This window comes from Prionailurus viverrinus, chromosome B4 (genome assembly GCF_022837055.1).
Source record: "Prionailurus viverrinus isolate Anna chromosome B4, UM_Priviv_1.0, whole genome shotgun sequence".
In the NCBI taxonomy this organism is placed as follows: Eukaryota; Metazoa; Chordata; class Mammalia; order Carnivora; family Felidae; genus Prionailurus; species Prionailurus viverrinus.
The window spans coordinates 15,674,180-15,694,862 of record NC_062567.1 but is presented as its reverse complement, the minus strand read 5'-3'; the positions used below and the strand labels follow the sequence as shown (position 1 = coordinate 15,694,862).

Genomic DNA, 20,683 nt, shown 5'->3' with positions numbered 1-20,683 from the left:
GAGGTAGGAAAAACTGCAATATTTTTTTTAGTTAACCTAGGGGGTTTGGCGGGGGGGGGGGAGGGTAAGTATGGTATTGTTCTTTGTAAATGAAGATCACAAGAATATTATTCACTCTAAAACATAATTCTTGTTCTGAAAATAAATTATACGACTACAACACTTAATAATTTTATAATCTGTGTGTATCACTCCAAAGACTATTTCCATGCCATGACTGCAAATAAACTCAATTAGCTAACAGTGAAGCATCATAGAGATAATTCAGTTATTCCTTATGGAGCTCTTTGAAGGACAGCTATGGCTCTTTTTTCATTCTTGTTTCGATAAAGAGCTGGCATGTCATGCTAAGAATAATCTATAATTGAGCGAGATCTATGATGCTATATTTTAATCCTCATCATCTTTTAAGAGGATGAGCGGTAATTGCAGGTGAATTCTGCCTGATCTACTATTTCCAGTGCATGTTCTTCTTGGAAGACTAAAAATCCTTGTCAATATTCCAGAAGAAACCGAATGGGATTAAATCAGAAGCTTACCGCTAGGTGTTTGTACCTATTACCAAAACAGAAGGAATTAAAATAGATTTTGTTGTCAGTTAGCATACAACCTTTGGCAACACAGAGTTGAAGACCTGAGGCCAATTTCAGCCCAAAGGAGGGGGGTGGTGGCAAGGGTGTAACAGGTCACCCTCAGGGAAGGGAATGACAGGGATCCACAACTGACTCTCAGAGTCAAGGGAGTACCAGAATGTGGGGCAAGGCTTTGGTCACAGTGGTTAATGATTAGAAATCTAAGTATTTCTGAAATTCTTACCTTCACCCATAACTCTCCTCTAATGGCTATCTCATCTTACCTCGCAACAATTCTCATCTAGATGTAATTCATCTTTCCACCCCTCAGATTTGGGCTTTTGGATGCAGTTCCTTGCCATAGTGTTATGGACTGAACATTTGTGTCCTCCCCGCCCCCCAAATTCATATGTTGATAGCCAATCCCCAATGTGATGGCTTGAGGAGGGGTGGCCTTTGGGGCATGATTAGATCCTTAAGGTGGAGTTCTCATGAATGGAGATTAGGGCCCTTATAAAAGAGACCCCACACAGCTTTCTAACCCCATCAGCCATGTGAGGACCGTGCAGAAAGAGAGCTCTCTATGAACAAGGAAGTGGGCTCTCATCAGACCTGCCAGCAACTTGATTTTGGACTTTCCAGACTGCAGAACTGTGAGAAATGAATGTTCGTTGTTTAAGCTGCCCAGTCCGTGGTAGTTTTGCTCTAGCGGCCTGCACAGATTAAGACACACAGTCTAAAAGGGAGTTTAGATCTTTGCCCCTGCCTATCCATGCAAAACTCTGTCTAGAAATATCTTGATGCTTGGCTACTGTCTAACTCTCTCTTCCTCACATGGTTCGGATGTCACCTTGTCTCTACATTAATCCCGACTCTCTACGGAATAAGGGTCTCCCTCTGGGTGCTGATTAACTTATTCAGTACTTCTCCTTTTCAATCACACACCCTCACAATGCTTTCTTTCTCATTTCCTGAGGAACCAAATCTGACACCGACAGGGCATTTGGGAAATTTCAATTCACTCGTGAGTCAAATAAGTGTGCTTCTCCAGGATTAATCTTAGTATTTCCTTCACACAGCTTTCTGATTCTACAACCACATACTGAAGCCTCTGGAAGTTCAGACCTCCTAAAATGGAAATGCCTCATTAAAAAAAAAATCTACAACAGCTTTTCACATCCATAATAAATATAGTAGCATAGCTATTCAATCTCAGGTGGCACTTTTCTTTCTTTTGGAAAATGTCACAATTCTGCACTATCACATTCTTCACATGTATAAGTATTTATTATCTTCTCTGAGTTCACTGAGTGAAAGCGGCCCGAGGACAGAATGAGCATGGCAGTATTCTGCAAATTTTCATTATTCTATTTCTGTGAAATGGGATGATGTGTCTTATTATTACCCTATATTTATATTCATTATTGTGATTGCCAGGCCTCTGAAATGGAGACAGCTTACTTAGACTTGAGACACACAAGCAGTAAGATTTTCATTATCCAAGAATATTCTGATGTATTCTCTGTGTTGCACAGATACCAGGAAGATTCTGCCCACATAGGGCATTACAGAATTTGCCTGTTTCTATGTAAAACAATCATCAAAGCAACCCCAAGCAAGATTAAGTACCTGCCAGCAACTTCTTTCCTTTCAAGTAGATTGCTTAGTTATGGACTGCAATAAAATATTAGAACACATATAATAGCCTTGTGTGCAGCAGTTAGCAATTGCTAACTTTTTAGAGAAACCCATTCTAAAATCTGTAAACGGAAGGTGCAGACACAATTTGACATGTGCTATCGATGAAGATCAGAAAGATTTTCCACATATGCATTTTGGAGAAAAACAGTCGGCCTCTGAGTTTTAGCCATATTCATCGCACATATTTTCTGACCATTCTCAACTGTACCTTCCTCAGAGAGGAGCTTTAATGTGAACAGGGATGATACAACTGCTGGATATGCCTGCAATTTTGAACTTGGTACCAAAAGGAGAAATCCACAAGACATGCTGCTGGTAGGCGGCACAATTTAATCTAAGGCTTTGCAGAACATTTACATCTTCAAAACTAACAGCTAAATCCACTTTGTGGTCTAACTCTCTGCAGCTCAAAGGGTGGCCTGTGGTCCAGCCACACGCGCAACACCCGAGAGGCAGCAGACTGGCTCACAATTTCTGAGTCGGTTTGGACTGTGGAGTTATAGGATCCATAATTCCTATTTGTAAATATCCCCTTCTTTAAGTCATCCCAGTGCTTGTGAATCAAGGCAAGGAAAAAAAAATCACACTTGACAACCCTTTCCAGAAACATTTTCATTGTCCCAAGAGAGGGAATATGAAGCTCAAAATACTGCATGTAAATTAGTGATAAAAACTCCATGTGCGGTTCAGGTTTAGGGTATTAGAAAAGAATCTGTGTTGGATTTCTTTAAAGGTGAAGAACTATAGATTACCAGCACCATTACAAGGAGTCAGCTGATGAATCTGATCTTCAGGAAGATCAATAATTCTCACTGCTCAGGGCCTCCCCATTCCATAATGCCACTGATGCTTCAAGAGCTCTGTGCCAGCCAAGAGGAAAAACAGCCAGCAACAAGGTGAAGACTTATGTGCTGCTTGTCCGTGCACCTGTCCCTGGGGTCATGGGATTCACTGAATGCTGCTCGAACAAAGTTGAATCATGAACGGAATTCAACCTTACCTGAAAGGCTTGGAAGCCTTATATTCCCAAAGTAATTACAAAAAGTAGCACACGAGCGACTGCTTTTAATACCTACCAATCGTAAGAAGGCATTGTTCTTACCTGGCCACGTGGTCATATGTCCACATGAACAGAGAAAGTACAAGAAGAAGGGTCTTTCATAAATCAACAGTCAGACCAACAGAGGCATTTGCCAACTGTTGAGTTCCTACTCACTCATCAGGAAATATAATCGGTTTCAAAACATCTTTATATCTTCATGGGGGGAATATTAAAAAAAAAAGAAAGAAAATGATGACAACAACAAGAAATTTCTACTGGAAGAATTCTGTAATTGAGATACTAAGTTTTACAGTTCCTCTATTATCTGCTCTTGTGCAGAGCTAGAAAATATACTGTCACCAAGTTTAAAAAATAACAGCCTTTGTTTATTTCTGAATGAATCTGTGCCAGAATAGTAAGTATGCTATTGTCTTTTGTTTTTGTCTTTGGTGAAAGTGGGATATCAAGTCTAGACGACGGCAGAAGTGGGGGACATGTGCTCGAATGCCATTCTGGGTGGTTTAAGTCTCACAGGGATACAGATCATTTTAACAGCCACTGCTACAGCCAGGGCTCTGGGACAAAACCATTCAGATTCTTGACATCAACTTTGGAAGCATCTAAAGGGAAAAGCACACGTAGTCTTTCATGTTCATTGCTTGTATTAAGCGACATAAATCAAAATGTTTATTCCTAAGAAAGACCTTGTCATAATGCCCGGCACAGAGTAGCCACTCCACAACCATTTGGTTCCTTTCTTCCTTATTTCTGTTTAACTCAATCAGGCAAAAATATTTTCCCTAAAAGAGACACAACAATGTTCAAAAATGCCATTTCAAGGGCCAGAATAAATAAATTTTGCAGAGAAGTTTCAGATGTAGGCTTTTGTTTCCAGAACTAGAGGTAGTGTGCCAAGGAGTGACTTATGGGACTTGAGTCCCCAATAATCTCCATCATCCCCAGAACCGCATCAGAATAAATAAACCCTTAAAAAATAAAAGCGGTCATCTTGTTATGAAATCTAGCTTCAAGAGAAGTCCCCTTCCAGCCAGACTGAAACCCCCAAACTACTTTCACATCAATATTCGGGTACTGCCATTGTCCAAAATCATGACATAATCAAAGTACCATTTACTTTTCCTCGTATTAGAGGAAGTGAAGTCAAGCAGAAACGATAAATCTGGGGAGTTGGGCAGGCCCGGGTTTAAATACCTTTATTCATTAATGGAAGAGCTTAGGAAAAATACCAAACCTAAATCTGAAATTGCCCACATGTAAAAGTCACTGAGATTACCCAGTGAACCTGGAGACACAAATCACACTAGGCTGATGTCAGGACAAGGCAAGATGATATCCATACTGTTTGTGCCTGGCAGACCTTAGCACCGAGTGATTATCCAGCATATACCTCTCTGCACCTGCACTATCCTGCCTCCTTTTTTTTTTTTTCACTGACTCAAAACCATTGACATTATGTGATCTCCCTGTTAAGGCAGAAAAGAGAAAAACTGGCTGAAAACAAAATCATGGGTATAGTAACAATCGGGACTATATTCTGAGGAGTGTTAATACATCCCTGAGCAAAGGGATTTTCGCTTTTACAAATGATTAAGAAGATTCAGCATCCTGCCTAGAGATCACAGAGTTCTAGGAATGCGTGTTCTCCTCTTTGAATCTCAGTAGGCTACCAGTTCTGGACAGAGAGTAAACACCTCTGCTTCTGAGCAACTCTCCTTTCTTTAGGTCGCACCCCAGCTAAAGGGTGCTCAGGGAAGAAATATGTTGCCCTCTGCGAGTTGCTATAACAACACTGTTGCCAAAATAGCAGGCACTCTGCAGGAGTCAGAATAGCCTCTTACAGATATTATATGACTTCTGCTCCTGGCACATCCTCTGTTGCCTATTGAGGGGCCTGGCTGGGGCAGTCAGGGACCACCAGAGTCACATGCTAGCCAAGGAGATGGAGAGGGGTTTTGAAAATTGCTGGCCTTCTCACATACACAGAATCCCAACGGCCTGTGCTTCAGATCTTCTGAAGATTCCTTTCGCTATGCAGGAACAAAATGATGCCTTGATAACTATTTAGAGAACTATGTAGTGTCTGTTTCAGGAAGTGGAGTTCTTTTCCTAAATAATGAGTGTTTCAGGACCGTAAAATGAATGCTGTTTGGTTCCTAAAAAGTAGGAACTGGTCACCTAGGAGAAAATAGAACTACAACTACAGTTTGAGAGAGCATACACAAACAGACGATGGCCAGACCATGGATGACAACAGAACTCTTACCCCCAACCTCTACAGAAACCAGTCCAGGGAAACAACCTCAGCAGCACTCAGCCCAGAATGGTCAGGACTTGGTGAATAACTGACAGCTTTCCTATCTTTTGTCTCTAGGTCTAACTCAGTAAAACCCAAAAACGGTCCCCAAATCGATCGCCCGAGATGCTCTGCTTCTAATTAACCCACCTCCAGCTTCTCCATGCCAACAACTTCCAATCAGAGCATACCTGAAGCCTCCTCTTTTTTTTAAAGGAGAACCTTTCCCACTCCCCTGCCTGCTTTTGAGTCTCTACCAAAGGGAAGTGATGGAAGCTGACTCTTGCTAGGGCAGACTGAATAAATAGCCTCCATTCTTGTTTGGGTGGTTTTTGCTTATTTCCATAAGATTGACCTCTTTGTTTTTGTTAGATCTGGTGGACTAACAGGAGCCTATTTTGTGATTTGCAATGCTAAGGACAATAGAAACTTAAACAATGTAATACTACACTTGCGGCCTCTGGGCAACCCTACAGACTGCCTAAAATGTACCCTCAGCAAACTTCCATACTCATCCAACCCAACTCCAACCACCCTCATTCCACTCCATAACTCCAACCATAACAAAGAATTGCTTACAGTCACTGAGTGATCGACCATTCCAGTTCGCCCAGAACTGTCTTGTTTTCAGCACTGAAAGTGCTACGCTCCAGGAAACCCTTAGTCCGGGGTAGAATGGGACAGCTGGTCACTCTATGAGACTCTTCAAGCATGCCCTACTGTTCTAAGACTTAGCCATTGAAAAGGCAATTCACTCTGCCGGGAATCTCCTTTCTTACTCCAGGCAGGGTATCAACCTGGTGAGCTCCTCTCAACTTGCCAAGCCCCTGCCTAAATGCCCTCTCCCAGGCTAAGCCTCTTTGACAGTGGTGCATCCCCCAATCCTAAGCAGGTGATCTCTCCCTCCTCCATGCCATGCTATAGCCTGTATTTTTCTCGTACGTATCACATAGCCTAGAGATGATTTGGTTACACAGTGACTTCCTTGCAGGCAGGGGCTGTATCGTGTTCCTTTGTGTTTCCTCACGGTCATCACCACATCAAGCTAATATTTGTCTGTTTCTAGAGTAAATGAATACATCTGTGACTACATAAATGGCTTAGCTACGATGTATTTACTTATTTAATATCGTTACAATTATTTATTACTGAATTAGTAAATATCAACTAATTATTTATGGATGAGTTAAACTGATCCTTACAAAAAGTCCCGAAGCTCTGGACTGAGCTGAAGGGCCAGTCTATACATATGTGGGAGTTGGGTGCCTTACAGGAAATACATGCATCAATCCATTTCAGTTGCCCAGATTGGTTACCTACCTCAATCTGGGTGGTGTTGTCCTGCCCATCATCCAGTAGCAGGTCTGTGAAGCCTCTGGGCTCTGGGGAGTCTTGGCCCATGCTTGCTCGGTTCGAGTCTACTGCCTTGAGGGAATCCAAGCTCCTTTTCCACCGGTGGCTGAATGCATGCGTGTCCACATCGACTTCCTGTTCTGTTCGTGGGAAGACCTGAGCAACTTGATATTGCCAATCTGTTTGAACAAGAAATACAGTGATGAGTTGCCACTTGCTATGAGTCATATACATGTTCGCTAACAGAGCAGAAGAATAAGTCTGCTAGTCATGAAAATAGGAAACTAACTCATAACAGCGGAATCTGTTTAATTGTAATATTTTGAGTTGGTATGAACATCTCTGTGTAGAATGCAATTTTAAAACACGCCATAAGTCATGACAATGGTTAATGTGCAGATCCAGCAGAGTCCCTAAAACAGATGTGCAGCCCTAAAGCAATGCATTTTATTCCCTTCCCTCCCCACCCTCTGCACACACACGCTTCATAAACATTCTCTAGTTGTCCTGAGAAAATAAGCTACAATCCAAACAAAGGAATGAAACCTAGTGATTCTTAGCACACTTGAAAATAAAAATCAGACGTTATTAACTTGTGAGTTTATATTCCCTTCACACAAGTTTTGCTGGGCAGCAAGGAGACAACAATGTATTTGAATAGGTTAAATAATATATGGAATGATCTTTGTGTAAATGTGCTAACCTGCTTTGTTGCTCACAAGTCAGATTTGGTTCATTGCCCACCTCACTTAATAAGCAACACCCACAGGAGGCATCACAAAGGCTCTTGTTCATTTGTGCTGATCTCACCTTGGACTCTTGTCAGGGTGGTGAAGGATGACAGTGATAGGCACTTAGAGAAATGGATGGGAAGGCAAAGAGACCAAATCACAAAGGTATTTTAAAGCCATCTGCAGGGACTGGCCTTGCTGACCCAGCTCATCCTGCTACTACAGGAGGGAAAATAAGATTTAATCATTGCTCCTAGTCTTTCATTTCAGTGGGTCAGCAGGGGAAGGTATATCGCAAGTATGGGAAATTCGGTTTCTGACCAAGAAGAACACGCTTCTTCTACACAACTATTACCCAAAGATATGAATTGACAGCCTTTATAACTGGCAGGATACAGGTTCAAAAAGGGCTAAGAGAGCAGTGATTTAATTATAGCTGTGATGTTGCCCTCAATATGAGAACATTCCAAGAAACCAAAATGTATTTAATGTGACTTATTACACTACTGTATCAGCTACTTAGAACTCTAATAACTAAGTTAAGGCTACCACTGCTGATCACACACAAATGGTCTAACACATTTCCCTTTCAACTCAGAAAGGTGCTAATAATTCTTCTAGACAGAAAGGATATTCTTTGGTTTCACCGTGAACTTAAAAGATCTCCCGCTGCTTGATGCTTGGGCAGATACAGCCCAGAGAGAAATACCACCATAATACCACCATAGTGTTGGTAATTTAGACTTTTTCATGGGCCCATGCAATATGAGCTTAAAAGAATGGTGAAGACAGAAGTGGCCAAGAGCTCCACATATAGGAACCCAAGAGCTAGAAAAATGGAGCACCATGCACAATTCACAGAATTGTTGTAAGGCTGAAAAATCTCAGGTACACAAAGGTCTGATCATGGGTCCCCCCCCCCCCACCCCTGCCTGCCAACTCACAGTAAACGTTCAATCACTATGGCTAGTGAGTATTGTCATCATCACCATATAAAATGTTTCTTTTTTAACATTGTTGTCCCACTGGCCATTGAACTGTGCTCAATAAAAATGTTGATGACTGACTGACTGATGGATAAATGAGCTGTTAACAGTCTCTTTGGAACAAAAATGATTGGACCAGGCAGAATTAAGTAATGGAAGAAATACTGAACAAGGATTCAAAAGACCTGGGGTGGAATTCTTTGTTAGGTTTGCTGCATATGGGGTCCAGCATAATTTACAAAACTCCGTGCTTTGGTTGCCCTATATTTTAAATGGGAATGAAACTACCTTACCTGCAAAGGCAGACAGCGTTTCCTGACGATGTGTCAGGCTCTAAGACCTATGGTTCTAGGCAAAGCTACATAAAGCAATTTTATTTGCTTTATTTATATATTCTGCCTCATTACCAAAAATATATGAGTCAGCATACAACAAAACTAAGCAATACAGTTTTATAACAACCAGCTAAGACCTGCTGGCCCAACACTTAGGTTAATTTTAGAGATGTGTGTTTGTCTTGCACTAAAGGTGGTGGCTATCTGAATACAAATAATCATATCAGAGCAACTGAAAATCTATACAAGATTCTTGTTAGAATGTCAATCCAGATAAGAAACGTAGTAAATACAATGCAGTTAATGGATTACATGCTCCTGGATATAAAAATGGCTTTTAAAACAATCACACAAAGGGAAGAGCTCCAAGCAGAGGTTTTTCTGTCCTCTAAAATGTAAATCGGGAAGTCTACCTAAAACTTCAAAGAATTAATCTTCATTAAAATCTTCAAAACAGAATTTCAAAACAACTCTTGGTTTCTTTCAAATGGGTGCTACTGTTTGATATTAATTGCTTGATATTTATGTTATCACTACCTTTCCAGAGATTTATAACACAAGACAAAAAATGGTACTTCCCATGATGCCTGGAGGCCAGGAACATCACGCTAGCCCCTGTGATCCTGGCACAGGGCAGTGAGAGACAAAATAACGAACACTGGGGGGGCTGTCTGCATAGAAAGTCTAGTTCTCAACTTCCTTGAGCCCCTCTTCCATTTTTCCCTACCTTCTTACCCTAGAGAACAAATGGAAAGGAACTTCAAAGCTTAGGGGTGATAAAACCCATATTCCCCACTGTTAAATTGACTAAAAGAAAAAGATCATTAGCTCTGTGACTTAACAGCCTTCCTAAGCAAGCCCATACCTAAGCCTGTAAAGGCCTCCAGGAAAAGAAATTGAAACCTAAGGACAACCAGTCTCACACAGCCAACTAGGCTTTTCTGAATCAGGTAAATGCTTAAGCCAATCAAATAGTTTTCTTGCTTTGTGTCTGCCTTTTTCCCCATAAAAGTCTCTCCCCTCTCCTGTCCTCAGAGTGCTCCCATTTCTGGCTCAGGGCTGCCAGACTAGAATTGATCTTTGCTCAGGTAAACTCTTGAAATTTTTAATATGCCTCAGTTTATCTTTTAACACTACATAAGTTGAAGTTTGGCATGTTTGATTAATATGTCAAATTCTTTTCATAGTGTTTTCATAGTTTCATAAGTAATGCTTTAGAAGGGTTACTGGGGAAGGTAAATTTAACAGACAGGGAGGCCTCCTGTATAAGACAAACATATATGCTGACTCTAGTACTCACAAAGTAAGTCCCTAGACAGCTGTGGGGTTGTGATGGGGTTCCCCCCCCCCCCCCGATTGTTAGCGATGTTTTATCATTTGTATTCTCTTGCTTCATGGTCACGTTAACAGCTATTACAGCTGTGGAGTGGTTTGCCTCCATTATGGACATGCTCGCTCCTCCTAGAATTTGCTACCTTCAACTTTGCAAACCTATCACTCAATTACTTGCTAGCTCTCGTATTTACAAAGACTAAACAGGATCTAAGGAAGGCACTAAGGGGTTTTTTTTAATAAGAAAACTTGTGAGCTTTAGGGCTTGGCTACTGTGAATTTTCTTTTGGTTGTTATTTTAGACCTAATTCTTTTTCCCTGGTGATGTTATGAATACTAAGAGGAAACATTCCTATATGCTCCTAATTCAGTCCTACATGGTTCATCAAGACTGGAGTATGAAATTGGCTTAGATTTTGATCTCATTTCAGAATTATTTTTTAGACAAGATAAAACAAGTCAAGAATGAATATTTTATAGAAATAAAGACCGAGGAAAATTGGCAAAACCACAGCATGGTCATCTACATTGTAAATTATTCCTGGGCACTTCATTTGCTTTCAAACTCACAAAAATATTTTAAATTATTCTTTAAATCATCACCAAAATGAATCATTCAGAAGCAAGATACAGGGATATATGTAATATAATTTTCCCCTTCCCAGCTGTAGTGAAAACAAAAGCATCAGGAGGGATCTTTGAGTAGTCTGGCTCAGCAGATTGTTTGCTTTCTGCCCACTGTATGTTAATTAAGCCACTGATGGAAAACTTTCAAAGATAATTTTCTCCAACATATCTTGCTATAATTGTTAATCACATGGCTCATGGAAATATTAAATATATCTAAAGACTCTCTTTTGGATATGAGAGAAAGCTTACAGACATATTTCTGCGTGTGTGTATGTGTGTGTATATATGTATATATATATAGACAATACATAAATTAATCAACACATTCTTGAGATATTTTATTCAATTAAAATAGCAGATAAACTATCATTGAAGAAGCAGCTTCATTACATTCCAAATTAACGTTACTATGAAAGCCAATAATGTCTAGTTAATCTGAGAGTAAAAACAAGAAACTCATGTGTATCCTCCTATCATTCTTTGCAAACCATGTAAGTCCCTTTTGTGCCATCATATACTGTGAAATAATTTAAAATAAAATAAAAACAAAAGGTAAGAAAACTGTGCTGAGCTGGATATGTTTATATTTAGGTCTCACCTGAATGATTTTATTAAAATAGCTTACATTTAGCCAATAGTTATACTTTGAAAACATCCTTAACCGTATGTTGTATGTCTTGCATACAGATCATATACACAATACATGTCAAATGACCAAGAAGTAACTACATAAATTGACATGCATCTTATGTAATTGAGGTCTGTCTGTGCCTTTTGATAAGCATTTTGATCTACACTTTACAAGTGAACCCCTGTGAATCCTCTGCAGAAACATGAAGACTGTTCACTGCAAACAGTTTTGATGACTAGATTCATCTGAAAATAGATAAAATTATCTGGCTGAGGTAGACCCCTTTATATGGCTTTGCATCTCATTTATTGTGGAAGTAAAGAGGAAATTCTATATAAATGGTTATATCCATGGTTATGTCCACTAATGAACCCGCAACATAGTGGATTTGAGGTTTTGACTGACAGTGTTACAGAATAAGACAGCTACAGAAGTGAAAGTGAGAAGTGAAAGCATTCACAATGTTGCAAGATATGTTGAGAGATATTAAAGCACTTGAGTAGCCCCTAGACATCAGAGTCTTTTTAAGCCTCCCACATGATTATTTGAGCCCCCTTGGATGAGAACCACTGCTCCATGCTCTAGTCCCAACATACATGCCTTAGGGTATGTACTCATCACCTCTTGCTTCCAATCTGGTCTTACTGTCTTCAAACTCTTTCTTCTCCAATCTTCTCTATCTGTTACCAGAGGTACCTTTCAAAGTTACTCACTTCTCTCTTTGGCTTAAAACCGCTAATGGCTCATTACCACCCACAAAACTATAAACACTCCATGCTTTTGTTCCAATCACCCTCCCCTCTATTTGCACTCCGCCCCCATCATGCCTTAGGCTCGGACCATGTAGAATTTTTCAACAATCTCTTTACTTGCAAGAAGTATAGTTACCTTTGCATGGAGGAAAACCCCTTTTCATCCCAGACTTTGGGCAATCTCACAATTTCTTGAAGATCCACCTCAAATATTCCTTGTTAAATGAAGCTTCCCTTGGGGCACCTGTGTGGGTCAGTTAGTTAAGCATCTGACTCTTGATCTCTGCTCAGATCATGATCTCACTGTTGTGAGACTGAGCCCTACATCGGGCTCTGTGCTGACTGCTTGGGATTCTCTCTATCCTTCTCTCTCTCTACCCTTACCCAGCTTATGTGTGCATGTGCACACTCTAAATAGATCGATAGAGAGAGAGAGAGATAGATAGATAAAAATGAAGCTTCCCTTGACTCCCCCAGGCAGAGTCTTTTTACCTGACTCTTCAAACACAATTTTGCCTATCCCACTTGAATGTATAATTGTATAGTTGTTCAGAAAAGAGTTAACACAGCAAGCCTGGGACAGCTATCCTTAGAAAATGCTGTTTGCAAGGCTGGCTGTTGGCTGGTGTCCGGAAACTTAGATTTAGGGAGGGTTCCTGCTATTCTCTAACAGATAAGAGTGGCTCACCATAGCTAAACTGGTTGGGCAAATAATATGGCTTATGGTGAACACCTGCCTTCCTTCTGGAAGTCTGGAAACTTGGTACATGCTAGACAGAAGGTGGATATTTGAACAGCTCCCAGTAAAAACACTGGGCGCTGAGTTTCTAATGAACTTCATGGTTGATGATATTTTACAGGTGTCATCACGGCTTGTTGCTTGAAAAATTAATTGTGTCCTATGTATTCCTGCTGGGGAGGGCTCTTGGAAAGTTGCCCCGGGTTCCCCAGACATTGCCCCGAGTGCCTTTTCCCTTTGTGGATTTTGGTTTGTATATTTTTGCTGTAATAAATCACAGCCATAAATACAAATATATGCTGAGACTTACGAGTTCTCCTAGCATATGGCCAAAGCTGGGGTGGCCTAAGAGACTCCCAACACTGAGATGTTTCAGATCAGAGACTCTATCTTATTTACATTTTTTTGTCCTATCATCATAAGCATTGGCACTGACATATATCAAGTATCCAAAATCTTCTGAATAACAAATGAATGAATAAGCAAATGAAGGATTGACCAAGTTGCTGCTCATCTGAGACAATGACTTAAAAGATTTTATGTGTAATCTCTTAGCTAACTTAAGATTTTAACCACATTTCTGAGTAGCCAGATCGAAGGGTGGAAGAAGGAGAAAACCCTGGGAAAACAAATCCAAACAAACAAATTTCATTTATGTGATATGAGTTGGACTCTGAAATAGCTCACTGGTCAGTTAGGTGATGTTCGGCAACACTTATGGTTGCAGTTTATCATCTTGGTTCTTTAGGGTTAATGAACTCAGTAAGAAATACAACACCTGTCTTTGAAAAATGCAGTCATGGCCCAGGGAGACTGAAAAATTATGAATTAGATGAAACAAGGACAATTTTAAGTTAAAAGAGGAAAACAGGTTGAGAATGACTCTAGAAGTTTGAGGCATTAATAGTTTTCTAATTTTATTATTAAGTAAAATAATCAAAAATTTTAATTTTATACATAAAAAGGGTATCCTATGGAAACCATTCTCAGTTTTATGAACAATCATCAGTAATATTTAGGACAAGTTTAAGGTAAGGCTACATATTTACTAAAGGGTTAAAAATAAGTACAAAGAATAAAACTTTGTTAGCAGTTACAAAAGAGGTGTTTATGCATGGCTTCTAATAATGAATTAATAATAATAGGAGTAATATTGATAATAATAACTAACTTTCATTTAGGGTTAGTTGATTACTATGTACGGTTCTACACGTCTGCATACATTAATGTATTTGGCACATACCATTATTGTAAACTGTGTTACATAAGAGAAAATTGACGCATATGAGGTGGTAAGTGATAGACTAGGAAAGTAAACAGAGCTGAATCCAGAGACTTGGTCTTAACAATGATCTAATCTGCCCCTGATTAATCTTTTGGGGGCTCAATTTAGCAATCTGTCACGAACCCTGATGACATGACACAAAGAAACAATCTAAAAGGGGGAACAAAATAAATGAGACAAAATGTGCTATTTAAAAAAGCAAAAATCCATAAAAAATTTAGCACCTGAAAGCAAAAAAGGAATATGGTATCCCATCAGTTTGACTGCAAAAGGGAGGAAATGAACCAATGTTAAAAAAAAAAATGGAGCAGAAAGTAATAGCACACTAATATTAATTATATTTTCATTACATCTTGAAAGGTTGGGACGTACTTGAAAATGAATCATTGCTGTTTTTCTTTTTTTTGGTTATTTGAGGATTTTCTATTAACTGCCTAGGAGAAATTGAAGAGAAAAACTGAATTCCTTCAAGTAGACTTCACACGTGTTTTACTGGGTTGCTAACCTCCTGTTTTGTAATAAAAAAGATGATTATCAAAGAACTTGGGTCTTCCACTGATGCTTCAGATAAATCTATCAGATTTAGAAAATAAACTCATTTCCACAAGAACCACAATCATTTATAAATAATCTATAAACAGAGTAAATAACATTTAATTAAATCTGAGAATCTATCTTTTAATGAAGTCCCTGAGATCTTCTGTAGAAAACACATCATGAACCCAGAAACCACATGGAAATTTTAGGTATGTGACCTGTGACCTCCTACTATCTGTGAAATGAAAGGGGGCAGTTTTATAACCTTTCTGGTCCTTCCCAGCTATAAAGGTCTGGTCATCTGAAAAAAAAATTAATAAAATAAAATAAATAATAATAATTAAAAAAACCCTATCATCTACTGGCTGGTTAAGTAGCTTATTAACATGTTTTAGTCTATTTGCCATCATATATTAAATAGTCTGCATTTGTTTTCCAATTTACTACTTAAGTTGTGAAAATTCATGTATTACGAGACTTTAGAGTCTCTATAGCACAGTAAAAAAGTAAAACTATTTGGTAAAAATACCTTAACACTTCCATTTATCATCAGCCATCCTAAACTACCCTTGCTGCCTATATTCAGAATGGCTGGTTTTAAAATCAGGGCTCTGCACTAAAAGCTAAGCCTCAATGCATGAAAAGTGTAACTCTATCAGCCAAGGGAGATGGGAAATTCTGTAAACAAGGACTAGTCATGGCCAATAGCTTCTCTTAAAAAAAAAAAAAAAAAATTGAGTCTTTTGAGCCAGACCAGGCCAGATGGAATCGATTGGGATAATGGTGCCCAGTGTCAAACATTACATCCAAATGCCTAGGGCCCAAATCACTGAGGGTCTTCGATTAAATTATGGCTGCCAGATGTCTGATACACTTAATCTCACTGCATACAGTCATCCGACCATATTCAGTTTGTGGGGTCAGAATCCATAATGGCCCAATGTTGAGCCCAGAACACAGGCTGACTTAGCCAATGATCACAGATGACAGCCAATGTATGCATTTCTATCATACTGTCTTTTAAGTTTCATCTGATTTATATCAAATCACACCATTATCAACATGGCCCCAAATTTCTATAGGTTAAATGCTCTCTAGAGGTTTGTGTGGACTTGGGTAAGTGGTCAATAATGCAATTGTTATAAAGATAACAAAATTATCTTTATTGTTTATTTTTTTTAAAGTTGTAGCCCAAAGGTTATAAATATAAAGTTACTGTGGGCCTGCATTTTTATTAAAAGATGACTTTAGGGCACGTGGGTGGCTCAGTCGGTTAAGTGTCTGACTTCGGCTCAGGTCATGATCTCACAGTTTTTGAGTTCGGGCCCGCGTTGGGCTCTGTACTGACAGCTCAGAGCCTGGAGCCTGCTTCGGATTCTGTGTCTCCCTCTCTCTCTGCCCCTCCCCCGCTTGCATTCTGTGTGTGTGTGTGTATGTGTGTGTGTGTGTGTCTCACTCAAAAATAAATAAAAATTAAAAAAAAAAGATGACTTTAGTTAGTGTAAGACATTCCATATTCTTAGATTCAAACCCAGCAGTATTTTTCTGAAATTTGAATGATTATAAAGTTTAACCAGGACAAACTAACAACTTGCCCCCAAAATAATGAGAAATGCTTTCAATTTAATCCAACAAGTAAGGAATAAACACCAGATCTGGGTTCAGCCCTAAGGTGTGGTTTGTTCCCATTAGGACTAACCAGATATTAGTTGTTAAATGTTGAATACCATTCCTATATAAAAAGTGAAACATACAACCACAAAATCTTTATTTTGGGGCTTCCTGTTTTGTGCGAGGGTTGAAAATATGGGGTAAACAAAATACAGATTTAATATATTCAACTTTGAGACTCAGTTATTACACAAAACACAAACACGACAGACAGCCACTTAATGTCAGACAGAAAAAGAAAAGTCTTATTTCAGTTTTATATAAATTTAAAAGGCCAACAGAACAAAACATCAATAGCACATATCGAGGTTAATACTATGTGCACATCTATTCAATGTTCTGATCTATAAAATGGCAATCATGTATGGTTTATCTGAATATATACAAATATATCTAACCTAATAATTTTTTAAAAGATTAGTCCTCAAAAAAATAAAAATGTCATAAATAGATAACTCACAGCAAAGGAAATGTAAACACTAATAAATGCCCAAGTATTTAACATTATAAAAACAGAAATTCTGGGCGCCTGGGTTGCTCATCTAACTCTTCATTTTGGCTCAGGTCACGATCCCAGTGTCCTAGAATTAGGCCCTGTGTATGGCTCCATGCTAAGCATAGACCCTGCTTAAGAATCTCTCTCTTCTCTCTCCCTCATTCACACTCTCTCTCACTCTCTAAAGAAATAAATAAGAAAAAATAAATAATAAAAATAATAAAAAGAGAAATTCAACACAATTCTTTAATATACTATATTCACAAGGATTTATTGTAAATTGTACTTGTCAGTATTCGATAGAGAATTTTTCTGAAGCAAGTATTGTACTCTATTATTGGGAGATTCTAATTTTAATCAAAATTTCATATTGGCAAATTTATAATCTGTAGCAAAAGTTTTCTAGGATTTAATACTCTGGAAATATTCTGAAATGCACAAAAGGATTTATGAGTAAGTATAAAAAACTATATGTAGTATGATTTGAACTAGGTAAAAAAAGAAAATATATATATATATACAAATACACAAAAAGAAAAAATGAGAAAGAAATACATTATAATATTACCAGTACTTTTTTCTGTGCTATACAGGACAGAAGCAGCAAGTTTTTTAAAATTTGTCCTTTTACTTCTATAGGGAGGGAGACAAAACCTAAATCTCTGCTTTCTGAAGGTCAAATCCAAATATGCTGACTTGGTGAAGTCTTTCATCACTACCAATATATAAGTTTCCCAGGGAGAGTTATTTTAAAGTGCTCTCATAGAGCTTTACCCAAACCTATTGCCGTGTTCTTCTCGTTGTCATTATTGATTAAATGCCATTTCTCTACAAACAACCATGAGCTTGTCAAGGAAAGGTGTCATGCCTTTCTTCATCCTTGTGTTCCTTTCTGTTAGTGTTCACTAAAACGGCCCAGGGTCATGGCATAGTTGGAGTGGTGACCCGGCGTTTTCCATCATGGCGGCTCTTGCTTAAGACAATTTCATTTCTCTGGGTAAATTTTCATCCTTGAATACTTAGCTATGTTGGGGTATTCTTGAGAAAACTTAAAGCATCCCTGCCAAACTCTGTGCAATTTCCTATACTTTCCTAACCTCTTTTTCTATATATGAACTTCATCAAATAAAACATCAGTGTTACAACACTATAACGCCAAAATCCTTTAAAATTTTCAGATAGATTAATACAGTAAGAGAAAAGAATCTTCCCATTATTCTGTTTCTCACATTGGATTCATATATTTAATGAAATATACCTTTATACTACCTTAGGGCCATAAAACAATGGGCAAAACTACTTAGCTTTGAAATCTCCAAACAACTTTACAAAAAAGTTCTCTCAAAAAAAGTCACAGGAAAAAGATTTATGCTTCTGAATAGCAAAGGCTTTATGAAGCAAGGATTCATAAATATTAGTTACAGCAGAAAGTGTATAATTCTTTAAACAAAACTGACACTGTTATTTATACTTAAATATGAAATGTTTTATACACAAAGATGTATATCCTTCATGAAGTACTTTTTGAGTATTTACTAGCCAATGACTTGCATAATTCTTCCACTTATCCAGGCCCCCTTTACGATGAACTCAAACTAGTATTGGAGGTGAACTATCTTGAGATAGAAAAAAATGTATTTCTCTATATAAACCTATGATTTTTACTTAAAAAAAATCATATTCCAAAGACCCTCTGTCACAAAAATGGTAAACTACATCAAAAGCTGAGAACATGATGGGAAATTGAAAGTTTGACCATTAGTATAAATTTAGTTAAGATATTTTGGTCTTTCACACACTGTATCATACTTTCAACATGATATTTTGCTCCACTGATTTTGACAAGATTTTTTTTCACTTGTTTTGAAAAAGAGAAATACCTAAATTTGAGTCAAAACTACCATTCATTCAAGTAACCATTTTAAAAGAAAGTTCTCAAGAATTTCAAAATGTTATGAATGTCTGAATTTTGTCATTACTTTCCTAAATAACGTTCCCTAATTAAATTGCATGATTGCATATATTTATGCTGATTACGCAATTTAACTAACATTGTAAATAAACCACAATCAACAAAATTACATTAAAAAGAAAAGTAAGACAGTGAAAACTGTACTAAAATTAGATTTAAATTTCTGTGATAGATTCCTAAAATATACAAACCACAGTTGAGGATTTAAGCTACCAAAGTGAGACAGAATCCAAAGCAACCCTTCAGTCGCTTAGAGATTAATTGGTAGCAACTGCGACTTTTAGAATGCAATTGTTCATTGTCTTGTTTCCTTGAATTTATCTTTTAGTAAATGATTTTTTTACCCATACAGACAAATTGCAAAAGTCTCTGCTTTAAGTACTTACTGTAATATACATTCATGTAAAACCTCCCTTCTACGGGTGTGTCGGCTTTAGTACACAACCAAGAAAAAAATCTGAATTGCATAACATAATTAAAAACCTAAAACTTCCACTATTGGGCAAATGCTACTCACTGGGGTATTGTGAAAAATTATGTTGTGCGTATTCACTAGTGCTCACAACAATACTAAGATAAGCATTCTTTCCTTTATTTACAAATATGCAATGTCTGAAAACATGGATTTATGAAAACTTGTTCTGATTCAGAAAAAGTAATCCATAAAGGATAGAAGTTATACAATTTCCTTATAGTAAGTGTCCCCCATTTTATAACAATAAAATCATTGTTCATAAAAAAGAGTGAATAACCTGAACGACTTTAAAATATTATTAAAGTAAAATATTGCCTTTCACCTAATATGAAAATTTAAATCATTAAAAAGAAAATAGGAAAAAAATTTAAATATCTACCATTCTGTTCTAGGTGCAACAGGCAGAGTTACCGCCTTAGTGAATATCCCTCCTGGATATTTTTCTGCAGGTCTCCTTGTGTCTTTGTACCAGAAAGTGTGTTTGTGTGTGTATGTGTGTGTCTACCTGTGTATAGCTTATTTATTTCAGCACTACAGAATAAATATTTTCCCATGTTCTTGACTATATACTAAATTTAATTAACAATTAATGCCTACCATAAATGAATCCTCAATTGTTGAACTTTCACGTTGATACTAAAGGCTACATCATCCTCATTTCTTTTCTCAGGAACAATTTCTGAAAGAGGGATTTGGACTCCCTGGCACTCAGATTGTTATCAGTTTACAAACGCACCAGCAGGACATGAAGACAGGTATCCCATGTTTTCTCACTAACTTAACGATATCTCCCCTACCCCCCAATTCTTTTTTTTACTTGGTAGATTAAAAAAAAAATGGAATCTCCTTTTAATTTTGATTGCTAATGAGTCAATATTCTTTCCTGTGTTTCTAGTCTTGATTATCTTATTCGAATCTTTTCCGTGGGATATGGAACTTTTTTTAACTTAAAGAATTGTTTAGAAAAAAAATCTATACGCAATTTTCAGGAACTCATTTATCATATAAATGTGTCAGAAACAACTTTGTTGAAATTGACACAACTTTCCCTGAGATATGAGAGCAGTACGTTGCTCAGTTGCTTTTGTACAGTTTAAAACTCTACAAACATGGTTTCCTATATCTTTAT

At 37.8% G+C, this 20,683-nt stretch overlaps 1 protein-coding gene across 2 annotated transcripts in view; it reads right to left on the bottom strand.

Moving 5' to 3' along the window:
• Positions 1-20,683, bottom strand: part of PLXDC2 (plexin domain containing 2) — a 445,690-nt gene that overhangs the window by 267,528 nt on the left and 157,479 nt on the right. For both annotated transcript variants that reach the window (XM_047865279.1, XM_047865278.1), the window contains one exon: positions 6,950-7,161. In XM_047865279.1, the coding sequence (XP_047721235.1) occupies positions 6,950-7,161 (212 nt within the window). The remainder of the gene's footprint in view (positions 1-6,949; positions 7,162-20,683) is intronic.